The sequence below is a fragment of the Crinia signifera genome, chromosome 6, assembly GCF_055691185.1.
Source record: "Crinia signifera chromosome 6, ASM5569118v1, whole genome shotgun sequence".
NCBI lineage: Eukaryota > Metazoa > Chordata > Amphibia > Anura > Myobatrachidae > Crinia > Crinia signifera.
In genome coordinates this window covers 189955276-189975104 of record NC_139222.1, presented here as the reverse complement: position 1 = coordinate 189975104, position 19829 = coordinate 189955276, and the positions used below count along the sequence as shown (strand labels likewise).

The window sequence follows — 19829 nt, the reverse complement described above, 5'->3', positions numbered from 1 at the left end:
TTTTGCAATTTGCAAAATGTTAAATTTTCTGCTTGTGAGACAAATAATCATACCACTCAAAATAGTTCGTAACTAACATAGACCATATGTAAACTTTATGTTTCATTCATTATTTCAACTTTCTTTTATTTTTTTTGGACACTAGGGGGCAGCAGAGTCAAAATTATATACATAACACAGTAAACGCTGCAATTGGCTGTTCACATTTGAACAGCCAACTGCAACGATCGCCGATCGGGGGGGGCATCGCTGCCCCCCCTGGGCAATGAGGGAAGATGTCTGCTGTCAGGGACAGCAGACATCGTCCCTCTGTCACCGCGTCTCTAGACGCGGTGACACTTTAAAGTCATGACGTACATTTACGTCATGTGTCGGGAAGTACATCCCGACCATGACGTAAATGTACGTCAAATGTCGGGAAGGGGTTAATTGGTGCCCAATTTTCATAATTTTTTTATGGTGAATTTTAATTCACTATACAGGTTGAGTATCCCGTATCCAAAATGCTCGGGACCAGGAGAATTTTGGATAACGGATTATTCCGTATTTCGGAATATTTTAATATTTCAATGATGTATTTTGAAGTATCTTGCATTTATGCTGTATAAACACATCAAACACATAAAATGCACACAAATATATTTTATTTGTTAAAAAAACAAGGTTCCAAAACATGAAACAAAATTTGTGTACTATCTCAGATATTGAATTTGAAAGCCAAGCAACCATTTTCTTGTACATATATAGTGGCAGTTACATATCATGTCCTCAGTAGTGCTGTTACATATGTCCCCAGTGAGTTTTTAGCAAAAAAAAAAAATTTTTGTTCACTTTCTGGAATGTATGGTTTTCGGAATAATTCGGATAACGGATATTCGGATACGGGATACTCAACCTGTATTCAATTAAAGTGCAGATTGTTCAACTACGCAAAAAGTTTGGCACATGCGAAAAAGACTTTGAATAGCTAATCCACATGTTTTCGGCCATTTTCTTGCATAATTGTGAGAGTTTATGCCCATTTTGTAGTTATTTTTCAACCACGCCATTTCAGCTTCTTTGGGGGCGAAAAGGCTTAGGTTAAAATGACTAAAACTGGGTGAAAATGTCAGCAATTTAGATAGCCGTCTCCCTGCCCAAGTGAAATCCAGCCCCTGTGCAGTGCTTCGATTGCGATTGCAGCATCTCGTATGCTGAGCCTTACTCAGCAGATAGCCGTCTCCCTGCCCAAGTGAAATCCAGCCCCTGTGCAGTGCTTCGATTGCGATTGCAGCATCTCCTATGCTGCACTACACTACAATGGCTGTGGGGAGATTGGGACCGCTGATGAGGTCAGTGTCCCTGCATATCCCTGTGCAGCATGCCGCCCACAAATGGCCACTGGCTGTCAATCAGCCAGCAGACGGCCAGCAATCACAGGCTGATGCTGGCTGTGATCGCAAGGAGGGCACATGCATGTGCACTGTGGACCATGCGTGGGAGTCTGAGAACATGTGGGACATGGATTATGTTGTGTGATGTGCGGGGCATCAAGGTCATTTTTTGGTAATTTTTATTCTTGAAATTAAGGACAATGGAGGCTGATTCAGACCTGATTGCTGCTAAATGAATGTGCAGCACCCAGCGAACAGATAGACGCTGCCCCGCTATAGTGAAATTCTGCCTTACAAATTGATGTGCACGGCTAGTGAAGAATTTGCAGATGAGTGAAAATATCAAAATCCCACCGCAAGCCGCTCACATCGAATGATTTTTCCACTGGACACCAGTCATTGCAAGCTAGGAGTAGCCAGGGACTAACTCGGCAGCTGTGATGAATACAAGCATATGCACTATCTGACCTGGAGCGGATGTCACCCACCCGATTCGCTCAGTAGCTACCATGTCTGAATCAGCCCCAAGATAGGGTTTTTTTCGGGGGGGGGGGGGGGGGGGGGGGGTTGTACATGAGTATAACTGCCAGCTACAGAGTTGAGCGTGCACCAGGGAACTATTTATATGGGCGACGCTGGAGCAAGTACGACAGTTTGCATTGTGCTCTGCATTAGCCACTTTATGTGATTATATCATGTTGAGAGCATAAGGGGGACATTTACTAAGTTGGGAGATCTATTTCACATGGGATGTTGCTATGGGCAACCAATCGGATACTATTATTTTCTAGAAGGAGCTAAAGAAATAAGTAGTTTATGTTTGGTTACCCATAGCAACATCCCATGTGAAATAGAACCCCCATCTTAGTATATTTCCCCTGTAAGTCCTGACTTATACATAAAGAACACAGCTAATTGTTTGTTTTCATATATATATATATATATATATATATATATATATATATATATATATATATATATATATATATATATATATATATATATATATATATATATATATAGATAGCATACAGGTAAGTGTTTATACCCGGGATATCACAGCACCATCTTTTCCATCAATTTTGACAGCAGCCTTGGACAGTTCGGTGAATTTTCCTGAAAAATCTCTCTCCAAATTAGATTTTTCCAACGCTCCTAGGAAAGAGCAGTAATTTAATAATACATAATATATAGCATTAGCTGTGCATTACATGTAAGCATCATATTAAAAAAAAAAAAAAAATGACAGATATGTCAAGTAATCAATATGGTCTATTGGCCTGACTGCAAAAGTAAAATCTTTCTCCAATGAGCCAAAAGTAAAATGTGCAGAGAGTTAGATTTGGGTGGGGTGTGTACAAACTGAAATTTACATTGCAGTGTAAAAATAAAGCAGCCAATATTTGTGGAAAAAGTTGTCATACCTTTGCTGCTGTTATTTATCCTACGCATTCTGATGCGTTATAGTAATGTCAATGGGGTATATTCAATCACTGTTTTCGACATGAGTAGGTCGGAAGGGGATCCTACCTATTGAGTGCTGGCTGTTTTTTTTCCGGCAGATTGAAATGTTCCGACCTGGCGAAAAGCAGATGGATTGAAGAAATAGCCGCTAATCCACCTGCTTTTGATGGAAACACAGACAAAACCGAAAGGTTTTGGCCATGTTTCTGGCAATCTCAATCCTACATGAAAGCATGCCAAAGTCAGGGAGGATGGCGCCGGGTGAGCAGCAGCAGTTTACACGACACCGTACTCCTGTCCACCGCCTCCTGTACCCTCCCACCGCCTCCAGTCGCCACCCGTACCGCCGCACTCACCTGTCAGCCACCGGGTGAGAGCAGCTCACCCAGCCCATATATCCTACTGCTACCTCCTGGCCGATCCTGCCACCTTCCTTTGCTGTGCTCACCCAGTCCCCATGCCGGCCAGGTGAGCATCAATCAGCGCCAAAATCCGACATCCGGAATTGACCGCTGATTGAATAATGGATGCCGGATCCATTCCGGCAAAAGAATGTTGGAATGGATCCGGCATCAATTGAATATACCCCCATATACTTAGTAAGCAGTTGTATACTGTACTTACACCTGAAACTATACCTTTTTTTTTTCATCATTTTAAAAAGGTTACATTTATCCTGCCCGCAGGTACAATTAGTGTCAGGTTTTGGAAAATTAAGACCATGGCAAGGCTGCAGGAGGGGATGGTTAGGTTTAGGGGGAGGGTCAAAATACTTACCGGGATCCAAGGGCATTCTGAATGTCGCTATCCTAAATGCCGTTATTTCAATATGAACCCATTTTAAACACTGCATACAGTGAATACTACACAAGACCTGCCATTTTTTAACACAATGATCCAGTTGTCTAGCCATCACAGCCCTTGTCTAAGTCACTCGGATCCTTACACTTGCATATTTTTCTGCTTCAAACCCAGGAAAACAAAAAAAACTTCAAGAACGGACTATTCACTTGCTGCCTAATATATCACAGCCCTTTACTGGTACCACTATGACAAGATAACATTACTTAGTTCACCTGTCAGTTATTCTAAAGTTATGGGTGTATGTTAGGATTACTAACTTGCTAGAGAGCATGGCCAAACCCATTTTTGCATGAGCTTTTTTAGAGTAATGTATGATAATTTTGTGAACAACCCTTCATTAGTCCCTCAGTGCATGCTAACAAAACGGATTCACGGATATTAACAAAGTAGACATAAGAAGACATTCACCATATAACCAGCAATTGTAACACAACACTAAAAATATTAAATGAAAAACACATACAGTCATACACTATAATGGTATGAGCTTTAACATGGTCTAATAGAATTTGACTTGAACCATTTGTCCTCAAAACATAATGCTATTGGATATTCATATTATGGTTCTATCATGCTAAAGAGTGCTAGTTTGCCGCCTATGCCAGCCTTTGAGTTAAGGATCCTCCAGTGCAGGATGGACCCATTGCACCTATAGTAGGTAAAGTTGGGACAGGATGTAATAAAATCTGATTTAAATTAGAGTCTGTGCGGGATGTCGGGCAAACTCCTATGTTTTTTTTAAAGAGATAATTAATACGGCATGGTTTTGCCTTGCAAATGATGGAAACTTTAAAAAAAAAATCCACCTTGGACTTTTGTTGCAAGGCCAACCATGTTCCATTTGCAAGGCCAAACCATGCCTTGTTAATGATTGCCCCATTAAAAAAAAAAAGAATCAGAGTTCACCCAGCATCCCACACAGCTGCTGAACTCGGACTTCATTACATCCCATCATTGGAGAGAGCTAGAGGTATTGTCACAGAGAACTAAATGCCAGGATGAGGTTCTTGTGCGTCCTTCAAGACACAGGTTGGTCTGAGACCAGGTAAATACAGGAGTGCATCCCCATAAGCAGTACATCCCTATAAACACAGAGACTGTTTGAGGGGGGGAACCAGAACCCCACATATAAAAAACTGTCTTTTCATGAGTACAACTGCTGCCGTTAGAGTGGCAAGCAGCCCAGCTGCCCACTTGACAAAAAGGGGTGAAGCGGTGAGGTAGTGCCCTGAATGGAACATGGTAATTATTGTATACAGATTCTTCGCTGCCAACATGTTGAAAATGAAAGCTTTTTAAGTTTAATAGTCTGAGTCTGTCGGTTGGAGAAACCTCTGTGCACCAATACACAAAGCACAGGCTGAATGGCTGCTAGCTATGTGAGTTCCCTTTACAAAATATCTATTGTACTTCTAAATACATAAATCATGCTGCGTTCTCTAAAAGCCGCAGGTCATGTTACCAAAGTTTAAATCTCTAAGAACAGATGAGATCATTAGAATTATCTTATGCTAAACACACATTTGTAGGTATTGTTATATCAGTACCTTAGACTGTGCCTTATCCTTATTATTTCTTCCCAAGTGTGGAATTATAACCACTATCAGTATTAATACCTCAAATTGTGCTTTATTGTCAATACTTGTCTCTAAATGTGGAATTATAACCACTCATAAACACAGCAAATTTTGCACATATATGCATGATCTCATGAATCTGGTATTATACTGATGAATGGATAACTCTAGGGCGTACAGACAGTCTAACAACGTGGGCATCAAATCATTACCATACAGCCACAGTGTTGAGAATATCAGGTGTTTGCTCTAAAATCATTTTCAGCTGCACCACAGCTTTCGGCCTACAATATACCTGTACTGGCTTAATATATCTTTCTGACCCGAGTACTTTCAACACCCCTCTTGTCCCAGGTGTGGAATTCTACCACTTACAAATACAGCAAATCCCGCTCATCCTCATACACATGAGTTTAGGAGCGAGTCAGCATATAGACAAGCGGGCAACTCGAGGCCATCTGGTGACCAGAATCGCTGTAGTCCTGAGGCTGCGATAACTAACACTGTCTCCGTGATACCTCACTGATACAGAAATATTAATTATAATATCTATCCCTACAAGCAGGGGACACGGGACTTACAGTGTAAAGGCAGTTTAACCCACTCTATAGAGAGCTAGGCATTCGCAACCCTCTCTTGAAGTGGTACCAATACCACAACCTGTGACGCTACATAACACAACATACACTGAATCAGAACAGATAACAGTGCGTTGCCAAACAGCCACCATCCTTTTAACACACCTATTCTATCTTTTGTCCATCACTCTTACTTTGTTTCATGTGTGTTTTATATTTCGCAAGTTTTAAATTAACAAATAAAGGTTAAATTTTATTGTTTGATTATTTCTGTAATAAGTGCACCACACCAGGGACAATCCTTTTTCTTGTTTCTTTTTGAAACGCTGCGTCCGTCTTCTTCAGAACAGGACAGTTGTACATTCTAATTGCAGCCGGTAGGAATGATCTGCGATATCTCTCCGTTGAGCATCGAGGGTGAAGCAACCTATCACTGAAAGTGCTACACAGATCCGTCAAAATGTTTTTGAGCGGGTGTGAAGCATTGTCCAATAATTATGTCATCTTGCTGATCATTCTCCTCTCACCCACAATCTCTACAGAATCCAAAGGCATTCCTAGGACAGAACTGGCCTTCCTTACCAGTCTGTTTAGTCTCTTATTGTCGGCTGTTGAAACACTGCTTCCCCAGCAGACCACTCCGTAGAATATGGCCGATACCACTACACAGTTGAAGAAGGTCTTCAGGAGCGCTCCCTGCACTCCAAATGACCTCAGTCTCCTCAGCAGATAAAGTCTACTCTGCCCCTTCCTATACAGAGCAGCAGAATTATCAGACCAGTCAAGTTTATTGTTAAGGTGAAAACCCAGATACTTGTACGTTTGTATGATCTCAATATCCATTCCCTGAATGCTCACAGGAGTTGGGGGGGGGGGGGGGGGGGGGGGGGGTGTATGCTGACGTTTTCTGAAATCAACTACCAGCTCCCTAGTTTTCCAGGTGTTAAGTTGAAGATGGTTCCCCACACACCAAGTAGCAAAGTTCTGCACAAGTTCTATTTTGGTTCTATTCTGGACTCGCTTCTGGCAGTCACTCTGCCTAAAAATGCAGTTTCTAATAACTGCATATCTAGGATGGAATGATAACTACACCATAACAGGTGTGCCAGACAAACGGGGAAAATTTTATTTTTATCATCAATATATGTTGACTAGTAAGCCTGCTTGAAGCAATGCTTCGAACGCTAGATATAGTTTAACGTGCTGCCAACAGTTGGCAGTGTAAGCCTGCTCAAAGCAAAATCTAGATGTAGTTTCACTTGCAGCCAACAGATGGCAGTGCTTCGGTGACACACATACACAAGAAAGAGAGAGAGAGAGATAGAGAGAGAGAGAGAATATGGCTAAACAAGCTTTTGTTCTGTCTGGTCTATTCGTGGAGTGCCGCACCATCCGATGTTCTGCATTTCCCTTTCTGTGAGGGCCCCCCGACCTGCAATTATGTTAAATGACTGTGCCAGTCCTCTTGATTTATAGATACAAAATATAAAATACACTCACCAAGATCCAGTGCAAACTCTGCAGTGCATGAATTTGAGCAGCCAACAAGTACAGAGTCTTCCAGATTAAACTTGTCATTTCCATATTGACTGAGGACTTTCAATAAATCTATAATTCATAAAATGATTGCATTTTTAAATACTTTTTAAATGATTTATTCAAAGATAGAAAAACAATTTATTTATATAAAGGGTGTTATGAAAACCTGAACACAGGGCTGCTAATTTGTAGAACCCTGTAATCAGACAATTGGCGCCGTACCAGAGTGAAATCCTGCCCTGCAGGAGCCTGCGAAAAGCTTGCGAAAATATTGCAGCCCTGTGAATAGCTGCAAATCCATTCCCAACCGCTCACCATTAAATGATTTTTCTGGAACTGCTGCTTCTGGCATTGGCTGTGTGCGGCCCTCTCCGGATAGTTTGGGGCCACTAGGGGGTGGCTCGGGTGTTCGGGCATTCATGTGTTCAGGCACACTCTAAAATGGCCCGAACTATGCCCGCAATGCATAGTGGTGGGAGCGCAGGAGCTGCCGAATGTTGGCACCAGTGCAGCATTGCTAGAGACACCACTGGCGCACACCTGCTCAATAGTGGCATGCCCAGAATTTTTATGGAAGAACCCGCTCCTGAAGCACAGCTCAGCCTGGAAGATTCTGGGCATACCACCGAAGTGGTTAGGAGGCAAGTCAAAGAGCAGAGCATTGTGTCCCTCATGGAGATGGTCATGTTGGGAGGAATGCTATTAGCTGTCAAGTCATGGTAAAGGCCTATACCCACTGGGCAAGTTTGAGCTGAAAGCTGCTCAAATTTGTTTTTTTGAGCGGGTTTCAGCTCAAAGCCGCCCAGTGTGTACGGCCCATTGGTGAACGGAGATGCGTACTCGAGCACTATCGCCGGGAAAGTCGTTCATCTGCTTGTAGCACCCCCAGTGTGTTAGACTCTGTGCCTCTGTTCCTGGTCATGCCAACCACCTGCCTTCAGTACACGTGTGCCCTGGCAATGGCCGCCAGGAAAGTCTGTAAATGTAATTTTGCATTATCAACCTGATTTAGGCTTGTTCAGAAAGGGGCTCGGTCCAATGGTGGGGAGTATCACACTTGCCGAGGCGCTCGCACAGGCAGGGGAGGGAGGGGGGCGGCATCAGGGGGAACGCCTAGCATTTTATGGGCATCTACAGAAAAAAACGCTGGGCGTTCCCCTGAAAACGTAGGTGGGCCGATGCCTGCTCAGGGCAGTCGGCTGAGCGCTCCCGCCCCCTTTTCGGTAATAAAAAACAGTTCTGACTGACTTATTACTGAAGGGGAGCGAAATCATTCATTCTCTCTCTTTTGACTGCATGCGAGGGGATGTGTACTCTTACAGGCGACACTGGTGATGGTGTTCGCTAAGCTGCGAGTGTACGCAGGCTTGTGAATAGGTCTGAATCAGGCCCTAAGTGATTTAGTACCTTTGAGATTTCTTAAAATGTTATGCTGTCCACGTAGACTTAATTAGTGGCATATTGGCTTATTTATCCCATAATTTAATTTATTTAGCCTTTGGATGAAAGTTTTTTTTCACACATTACAAAGAAGTACAAGACATTAGTTACCTGTGCAGCTAGCTGTGGGTGCGTAGTAGCGGTTGCCAGATTTCCGAACAAGCGGTGAAAGATTGTAGAATAGATAAAAAGATCCTGAACTCAGAGCCTGGCGACAAACATCATCATTTTCCTTCAGCTCAAACAGAAATCTGAGAATATATATTGCCATTAGATGTTAACCATTCATTTTATTTCATTGCTATAAAGAAGGGGTTATTCACACATGCTTTCCTACAGTAAAGGCCCCCATACACTTTGCGATTTTGGGCCGATTCCATGCGATTTCGGCACTTGGGCCGATTTATCGCGTGAAATCGTCCCAAAATCGCATGTGTTTGACATGTGATCCGATGCGCGGTCCCGTGCGCATCGGACCGGATCAGGAGGTCGGACGTTCAGCAGGTACGATCACGTCCGACCTCCTGCAGTGGGCTGGGGGGGGGGGGAATGAGTGCCCAGCGGGGGATGCCGGTGACAGTGGGGCGGGCGGCGGTGATAATCACCGTGCTCTCGCTGTGCAGCTTGCTTGCAGCAGTGTCTCTGGGTGCAGCGTGGGATGCCGGTGACAGTGGGGCGGGCAGCGGTGATAATCCTCATGCTGTCACTCAGCGGGCAGGCAGCGGCGGCTATTACATCTTTAAAATAACATGTCAAATGACTATCCGCCTTCTGAGTGGCTGAGATAGCGCACTCTCAGCCAATCAGCGGCCGCTGATTAGCCGGCCGCTGATTAGCCGGCCGGCTAATGTATGGGGGCCTTAACTTGTGCTTTCTATGGTCAGTGTAGTCAGGATTTCTTAATTGCTTTAGTGGCTATGATTAATTACAAGCACATGTATTTTCCTTTTCAGCAACATATATCTTAAATTCATCATCAACTTGATGATGATTGCAGCTATATCGTGGCTTTTTTTAATAATTACATTTGTATCATTAATTAAACTATTACTAAAATGATTATTAAAATATAACTTAGTTAGCATGCCCTCACCTGATATAACATGAAATGAATAGAGGCTGGGTAAGTATACTTCTGATGCCTAAACCAACCCCCAAAGTGCTTGCCGGGATTTCAGATGCCAGCATCCCTATCGCCTGCATGCTAGATATATCTCATGTAAGTACACTAACAGCAAGGTCAGCCTCAGTTCACAAGCAGGTACAACATGTTCTTCTCGGTTATGACTTAGGTACGGGATTATTTGTTTCTTATAATGCTTTTACAAACATTACTTAAATAGAGAGACAATTGGACGAAGGTCTTTAATATCATCATGATGCTTTGCCTTGGAGTTGTGTACATCTGTCACATGGTTTGACGAATGGTTTAGGAATAGAAACAATACAATTGATGGTGGATTATGTTTACTAAGCCTTAACCTAGAACATGTGATATCAGCATTAGAATGGTCTGTATAAATATGTTTTATTTTTAATATGTTCTTTCCCAACCTATATCTTAGCTCACAACACGTGGTTTGTCATATGTGTAGTTATTAACATAGCTAAAGCCAGTATTTCCATCAGTGAAACTTCTTTTTTTTTTTAAAGACTTTATTAAAGAATTTTTCACAAAAAAAGAAGTTGTACAATACAAATGGAAAACTGTACAAAATTAATAAAGAGGTACTACATTAAGAAGACTGTCCGCCCATCATTATATCAGTGACACTTCTTATTGAATTGAATTGATAAAATAATAAAGGTTCAGCAGTGGATGTCAGTGTAACAAGGTAGGTTAACAAAATGACTGATATTAGACCCCTTTACCCCTGTGACATTCCATCTAATGATCAGTACTATTGTTCCATTATTTACACTCTATTTATACAGTACCAACATGTTACACCCCTAAAGCAAACTATACAGCTAGCTGAAATTACCTACAATAACCTCTGTGTAATACCTTCCAGAAAACACTGCTCTTAGCTTCTGAATTTTCTTTCCTCTGTCCTTTCCAATGGAAGGCTGCAAAACTAACGGAGAGCAGCTGGCGAGGCACTGGTCTGGCACTACAAGCCCTACATCTTACACGTTGCTCAAATACTTCTACTTTGCCAGTCGTTTGCTAAGAAATAATAAACTTGTGTTTCTAGATCATATTTTAGAATACTTAATTTAAATAAATTGGGCACATTACATATTAAATGAGACCACTTAAAAAGATATCAATATATCAATAAATGTAATACAGTATAATATGCAGCTCCCAAGTGTAATCTGGAAAATGATTTAAAAGATACAGCAACAAAATAGAGATACAAATCTCAGAGAGCGCAATAAAATTAATAAATGTAATAACAAATTGAAACAATTAACATAAGGGAATTCACTGCGCATAAGTATAAATAACAACACATAAATAATTTCTAATACTTCTCAACATTATGTGCTTTCACTTACATGAACTGTAAACCAGAGACAGAGACTTTCATACTCTCATCCGACATACAAGCCGTAATACATCGCACATGTACGTATGCGCCAATCTTGTTGAGTGGAATTCTAGCTTACAATACCTTATTTTTATATTTTGTATAACCACATTACTGTAGACTGCTATAAATATATTTTGGACTGAAAGGAGGAAACACCAGTATATCCATCTTTTTTTTTTATAATAAAACCACTTAAACACTAGTTTTGGTCTCTGTATGTTATGCAGATGTTCTAGAAAAAAAAAAGTGCTATAAATGTTGAAATAATGACATAGATCAGTATACCGGAGAACAGGAAATACAGTGGTCATTTGCATATTGTGATGTTATGCCACGCCCATACACACTGCAATTATGCTTTACAGTACAAAGAGGTATGCAGTGAATGGTCAGAAATAGCTAAATAGCTGCATGTCACCAGATTTCTAAGCCACATTACTGCTGGAAACATCAGCATATGATCTTGCCCAGAGCAAATTGCACTGTGAATTCCTGAGAGTATCAAATGGTGAATGGGTGTTCCCTCATGGAATCAAATAAAACACTGGAATTCAAATGCAAACTATGGTCAAAACTATTGAAAGATGCATAAACCACAACAAAATGATAATTAAAAAATGGGTACTTGTTTCCTAGCACGGCCACAATCTTGTGGATCGTGTACCTTTAAGTTAAGGTACACGATCCACACGATGGACCCGATTTCCTTTGAAATCAGGTCCATTTTGCCGGCAAAGGTACAATATCGGGGGCATCGCGTCGGTCGGGACCATTAACATTGGTCCCGACGCGACCGACGCGATGCCCCCGATTTCCCCATAGGCTTCAATGTTAAAATATTTTTTAACATTGAAATCGTGAGGATCGCGTTGGTCTTGTGCCATTATAATGGCACAAGATGAGATGGATTTGATTAAGTCCATCTCACCTTTAAAAAAATGTGAAAAATGTGAAATGGGCCAATATGACCCATTTCACATTATAGATGTCCCCGTCGTCACCCCACGATAGACGCCAACCCGAAGCGTGGCGAGCACAGCGAGCCCGCGAGGGGCGGCGGTGCGCGTCCTCCGACCTTTTCATTCCCCTACTATCCACGTCGGCGTGGAGTTGAGAATAGAATAGTGTGGCGAGCGCAGCGAGCCACCGACCCCGAAGCGTGGCGAGCGCAGCGTGCCCCGCGAGGGGACGCGTATAACTTCACAGGTATACGCGTCCGCTCGCCACGCTTCGGGCTCGGTGGCTCGCTGCGCTCGCCACACTATTCTATTCTCAACTCCACGCCGACGTGGATAGTAGGGGAATGAAAAGGTCGGAGGACGCGCACCGCCGCCCCTCGCGGGCTCGCTGCGCTCGCCACGCTTCGGGTTGGCGTCTATCGTGGGGTGGGGTTTACGTCGTTAAATTTGGGGGTGTAGGGAATATTTTACATTAAATCCAATGTAAAATCGGGTCCCAGGGACCCGATTTACATTTCATTCAATCAAAAAATCGAGTCGAAAATCGGGTCGGTCGCGTCGATCGCATCGCATGCGACCAAATCGCATGCGATGCGATCGACCCGATTTTTCCGACACGACCACCCCGATGTAAATCGGTGTGGCCGTGCTAGGAAACAAGTACCAAAAAATGTTTTATGATCCATGTTCAACTGCTAAGCATTTGTTTTTCTTCTGTACCAGATATGTTAAATAACCAATCTGTTACAATTCCCGAAGGCTGGGTATGCATCAGGGTGTGGGTCATTGGGTCAACCAAATGAAGGTCGACAGGCCTTAGGTCGACACAGACAAAAGGTCAGCAGGGTCATAAGGTCGACACATGCATTAGGTCGACATTGGGAATGGCGACAACCAAAAGGTCGACATGACCCAACAGCTCCCGGGCAGCAGGATAGCATATGATATATTGTATGCGACCCTTTTCCTGACTGCAGGATCTGATGGATCCTTGGTGCAACACTGACAATCTCCGGCTCCAATGTGCACAGGACCACGCATCAGAGCAGGAGTTAAATGCATTTGATTTGGGCTGTTTTAATTAGATTCCTCTCTCATTGCCTCATAATCAGATCAAAACTGTCCAAATCGCACTAGTGGATGGGGGCCTTTGCACTTGTAAAGAGACCCCCCCTCCCACAGCATACTGTGTGGCTTAATGTGATTTTTGGCTAATTTCGTGTGGCATAATGTGATTTTTGTCTCAATCCGGGTGGCATAACGTGAATTTCAGATCATTCTGTGGGGCATAGCGTGAATTTTGGATCATTCTGTATGGCATAATATGTAAGAGGCAAGTGTCTACTATTATGTTGCATAATGTGTATAGGGGATATATGGTGTGGTACACTACACTCAAGGACGCACAGCCTTTTGAGTGGCCACACCCTCTTTTCCAGAATGCGGCCCTCAAATATTTACTGGAAGTGTTAAGTGGCCCCCCAGCTGAAATATTGCCCACCTCTGATCTAGAAGATAACATTAACAAACTGGGCCAAGTCTGAGGGCTATACAATTAGCTTTGAGTCATTTCCAGCATGGCCATACAGTGTTCTGTGTACTGCAATTCCCAAGCACAGGGTGGCATTGGGAATTCACCCTGCTCGTTCCTAATCAACCACTCTGGTTTATCTTCAGGGTGAGCTTAAAACATAGAGTGGAGTTTTAATTATCCCATCAGGATGCAGTCATTTACGATGTCAGCAATCACAATGTTGACATTGTTGAAATGTCACAGGCAGAATGTCAACATGTGAAATCCTGACATCCTCAGAATGAATGTAGACATTACAGTTAGGCTACGGGATGAGATGATAAGGCACTAGGGGGAGATTAGGGGTAGACAGAGAATAGACATAAGGAGAGAATACGCACCAGAATGCTGATCGTATCTGCTCCATACCAGGACACTGCCGCTGAAGACAACACCGTTGCGAGGGCCAGAACTCTCTGCTAGATAACGTGGTTTTGTTGGCATGCTATCATGTCGCCATTTTAGTAGTGTCCACATGATGAGTGTTGCTAAGCATGTCCATATTTTGACCTTACCGACATTATGGATATTGACAGGAGGAATGTTGACCTTGTATCCCACATCCATGCTGTCTGTTACAGGCAAGCTGGATTGTTTATTTATGTCTGTTTATATTGATACTGCTATTTTACTTGTGTAATGTGAATCCACAAATCAATTAAGTCTATGTTTTTTATACGTTTACCAAAATCTGTTCTGAAACCGGTCTGTATATCCCTTCTTACAACATATAGGAGTTAAAGCTAACAGACTGTCTAATGCCGTGTATACATGGCCTGGCCCGGCTGCTGTTGATACAGATTCGATCCCTCCTGGCATCAGCTAGGAGGCAAAAAGGGAGGGTTGGCATCAAGAGGATGGCATGCTGCTTTCCTGCCAAGCCTATTTCTGCGTTCGATGCCAATGCCGTGATGCCACGCATCGGGATCTAATGTACTTAACACTGGCTACTGGGCTACATAGTCTAAATCGAAGTGAAAATGACACTGAATCAAACTGTGTGTACACCGCTTGAGTTTTTGAGGGATATCATCCCCTTTCCTAAAACGGGTAATACTGTATATATTACATATATTTTTGCTACTCACAATGACCAGACAATACATGCCTTTTTAACAATAACATAGAACTAAAAAGTGTGGGTACTTGTGTATTATCACGGCGCCCACTAAGCAAATTGCTTAGTGGGCTATTCTGCGTAGAAAAATCGCATTGCATCGCGTACTGTTTATAGTGCTGTTTGATGTGTGCGATGCAATATCCATGTTAACTGCACAGGAGTGCTTATACAATAAAATATCGCATAGGCGATATGGCACCAAATGCGATGAGATGCGATGGGTGCTTACTGTGCCATTGCATCATCCCCACTATCCACGCCACCCCGAAGCATGGTGAGCCCCACGAGGGGCGGCGGAACGTGTCCTCCGACCTTTTCATACCCCCACTATCCACGTCGGCGTGGAGTTGATTTTCATATAGTGTGGTGAGCGTAGCGAGTCACCGAGCCCGAATCGTGGGGAGCCCCGCGAGGGGACGCAGAATACATGTAAAGTAATGCGCGTCCGCTCACCACGCTTCGGGCTCGGTGGCTCGCCACACTATATAAGATCAACTCCACGCTGACGTGGATAGTGGGGGTATGAAAAGGTCGGAGGACGCGCTTTGTCGCAGATCACCACGCTTCGGGGTGGTGTGGATACTGGGGGTGTTTTTGGGACACATTCATACCTTCAATATCATTAATCTGACACAGTAATGACAACAAGTTTTAACGATTAACTGGTAAAATTTAGTGATTAAAAATTGAAGAATGAGCATAATGAAAGAAATCATGACAATACCCAAAACAAATTACAATGATTAAAAATTAATTAAGAATAAGAACAATAACAATTATAAACTTGTAAATTGAAGACATTAATGGAAAAAAACTGTCAATCTTCCAATTACAGCAGTCAGTGCATGCAGGATACGTTCAAATGGCTTCTCTCCTGCCAAACACTTCCGCCACAGGAACTCCTCGAAGTAAGACTGCAAATGGTGGCGTGCAGTCCCCCTTTGTCGCTTGTTCCGCCATTTGCAGGCGCCCCAAAGTCGTTCGATTGTCTGAGTGTGGACACCTGTATCGGGGTCTATGAAGTGGTATCTATGATTTACGCGGGCGTGCGTATACCCTGCCTGCTCCAATTGTTGAGAGCTGTATCTTCGCCAACAAGATCTGAGTATATTGTTGTGCCCGGCTCTATATTGTCGTTAATGACAGACATCAGCGTACTGGCATCACATGTTGGCACTTGGACAAGGAAACAGAGGCCAGTTTCTCTGGAGATCCCTCCAAAAACCCATTGCTGGGGCAAAACATGCCCAACATTATATTTCCTGGTACTTATATGTTAGTTGGGCGCCCACTATAGTAAGTACGCTCATACCCCCACTATCCATGTCGGCATGCAGTTGACTTCATATAGTGTGACGAGCGCAGCGAGCCACCGAGCCCGAAGGTTCGAGAGCGTAGCAATCCCCGCGAGGGGACGCGTAAAACTAAGCAAATAGCTTAGTAGGCGCCCAACATATAAGTACCTATTTCCTTTTCACGTAAAGGATCTCGACGATTTGTCCAGGTCCACCAATGCGGCGCTGCGGCTGGGCCATGAGGTCTGCGGTACAGGCATCCATCCATTGTACTGCACAACTGTCTTATTTGACATGTGCAGCTCACGTTCACAAAAATGTATATATGTGAGCTCTTGTGCCCAAGAATAGATGAATCTCAACACAGTGAGAAATGGGAGACGGCAGCCAGAAAATAGGTCCCCTCTCTTAGGCTCACCTTATTTCTGCACGCTTTAATATGGCACTGCCACATACATTCTTTCAGTGCCAAATGCATGGGGTGCCTGTTTTTGCAATTCCGCGTCTGCGGCAGAAGATGATGCTCCTGATGAACCGGACAGCCAGGGCCGGTGCTAGGGTGTCTGTCGCCCTCCTGCAAACCATAAATTTTGCGCCCTTTCACATTGCCATTGCAACAAGCTGCAGCCCGATTGTGGGAGCGTATGCAACATGCGATCTTATGGAGGATCTCGGGTGCATGTACCACTGAAATGGTGCATACACCATCTCAGTGCTGTGTCCGTAAAATGTTGCAGGAAGTAAAGTTACCCATACACTCTGCGAGAATCGCATACATTATGGGATAGATCACATCGTACGGAATACATGCAATGTGTGTGCAATGCGATCCAAAAGCAGCACAAAAAGTATGTAGGAACGCGCATCGCACGCTGCTATTGCAAAAAGTGTCTAAATTAATATAAAAAAACTTCAATTATTAAAAAATGTGTTATAAACATGTTTAAGAAAAGACTCACTGTTCTTTTGCTGTTTAACTCTTGTGCAGTCCCTCCTCTTCTATCTGCGTAGGCAGGACGCTGAGGACACCATTACACCCCTCTCATGACTGAGGGGGAAAGGAGGGGAGAGAAGGAGGAGATAAGGGCTGAGTATTGAGGACTGGCAGTGGCACTGGCACATCACACTGAGAAGAGAGAAGGAAGGGGAGGCGGCACTGCTGCCTGTTCGTCATTTGATTGACAGCTGACAGGTGCAGGGAGCAATGGGTAGGGGGCGGATCCGGACATGACATGTCATCCAGGCATTGACAAACAGCGCTACATGCCTCAGCGCAAGTGTCCGTGAGGAAGAAGGGTCAGGTTGCAGGAGGAGGACAGTGTGTGCGCGGTGCAGGGAGCTGCTCAGCCTATCCATACTGCCGCCCTCTGTCAGACAGGCACTGCGGGCGGCATGCAGGCTGTGTGCACTCGCGGTGCAGGGAGCAGCTCTTTATACTGCTGCCCCCCACCCTCGGTGTCAGGCAGGCGATGCGGGCGGCGTGCAGTAGGCAGTGACAGTGAGGGCTGAGGCAGCTTTAGCAGAGCAGGGAGGGAGACGGCGCCTTTTCAGCATGGCGCCTCCCTGCTTTGCAGGAGCTGCTGAGTGGGTAGCTCCGGCCCTGCGGACAGCCTCCTCCTCTGTGTTAGGGAGGGTGAACATATTAGGCACAGATGATTCAGCCATCATTTAATAATTTTCTCCTGGAGCTCTGAGTGATGCTGCTATCCTCTCACAGATTTACCTCAAAGTGATTCTGACAGGGAGCAGGAGTGGGAAAACTGACTACACAAATAACGTATCTCTGACTGACTACGTTAATTCTGAAACCAGAGTTACACATAAAACACTACAGAAACCCTATTAAGTACTGAAATCGCATCGCATGCCTTTATAAGTGAACATAAGATGCGATGCAATGCGATTTCACTACGGTGCCATACGTATGTTAAGTGGGCGCAGTGATAATACACAAGTACCAAAGTGTGTGTGGCACACACATCCAAAAATAAAGGTTAAAGGAGAAAAGAAAAAGGTTAATATTTTTGAATTAGGTTCTCAGAATGTATTTGTAAGAACATGCTAAAAAGAAATGAGAGAAACCAGTGCATATAAATCTATACACAGGCTCTTACCGTGTTTGTGTAACATAGGATGAGCACAGCCTGATATAAAGTCTGGCAGGATGCCTTATAGCAGCACTAAACATCTTCTCCTCCTCCTCCTCCTCCTCCTCCTACTATTACAACATGAAATATGCCTAAAAAGAATAAAAAATATACCATGAAAATAATATTTAACCAATAATTACTTGTATAGGATCTGCCCAATTTTTTTCCTGATTACGGTACATACTTTGACTTGTCACACTTTAATAAATGGAGTTAGACACTTCCATTATTTTTATTGAAGTCAAATATTTTCTTAGTATTTTTTTAAAACATAGACTACAGGTGTGATGTTTGACGAACTGCACATCGCCTAGGCAGCCGCACCACAGGTCATTGCAGCAGCCGGATAGGTAATAATACATGCAGAGACAGTACACTTATCACACAGGGAACACATACCCGCCAAGCTGCACAGAGCCTAGGAGCCATCCACGGCGCCACTGGTCATTGCAGCAGCGGGCAGGTGACAGCATGAGCAAAGACAGCACAGATTATAGTAGGGATAGTACAGTTATCACACGGGATACACGGATACATATTGCTAAGTGCACAGTTCCTAGGCAGCTATTTGCGACGCCATCTTGAAGGCCTCACCAGGCCATTCTCCTGTAGGGAGAGCCAGTGCGGGCAGTGCGGACAGCACAGGCAGCGTCTGGGGGGGGGGGGGGGAGGGAGAGAGTCAACAAAGCTGGGAGTCCATGAGGCTGGGGGGGGGGAGACTTGTTTCAGTCCATTCGAGTTTAAATATTTGATATAATTTTTCTTTAAACATAAGAAATGAAGGGTGTGTGGCAGATATCCACTGCTGTAATATGCACTTCCTCGCTACCGAAGAAAGGTACAACAACAACCTCTTACAGCCAACTGAGATTTTTGGAGTAGCTGGCATATTCCCCAAAATAGCCCACTCTGGTATTAATAGTAAGTAATTTACCAAATGATCCACTGCAAATTTTCTGTCATCCAGAATCGTTGAATAGCTGTACAATCCCATAGGCAGTGGTATAAGTCTGCATCAGAATGGTTACATTTAGGGCACGCACGTCGAGGAATTACTGAGACCCATTAAACTGCAGTGATGGGGAGATAAATATCCCCTGTAAAATGTAAAAAAAAAAAACATGTCTTTATAGGACGTGGCTGATATTGTTTTGGTGGAATACAATAGGGTTTTTAAAATAGTTTTTTCGTCTAGGCTGGGGAAGCGTGACCTCCCCTTTGTGATACCCGTTTGGAATTGACCAGTATAATAAGGCTCTCTTAATACTTGCTAAAAGTAACTTCTAGCTCTTCTGGAGTAACCTACATTCCAAAGAGCTTTATCAAGTTGGTTATCCCAATCAGCTGCACTTAGATA

At 43.6% G+C, this 19829-nt stretch overlaps 1 protein-coding gene across 1 annotated transcript in view; it reads right to left on the bottom strand.

Annotated features, from left to right (window-relative positions):
• The window catches only part of NUDT13 (nudix hydrolase 13), a 44782-nt gene that overhangs the window by 11426 nt on the left and 13527 nt on the right, over positions 1 to 19829 (bottom strand). The window contains exons 2-5 of the mRNA XM_083148454.1: positions 18437 to 18561; positions 8947 to 9086; positions 7357 to 7464; positions 2422 to 2528 (exon numbers count right to left, since the gene is read on the bottom strand). Coding sequence (XP_083004580.1) covers positions 2422 to 2528; positions 7357 to 7464; positions 8947 to 9086; positions 18437 to 18510 — 429 coding nt within the window. The 5' untranslated portion in view covers positions 18511 to 18561. The remainder of the gene's footprint in view (positions 1 to 2421; positions 2529 to 7356; positions 7465 to 8946; positions 9087 to 18436; positions 18562 to 19829) is intronic.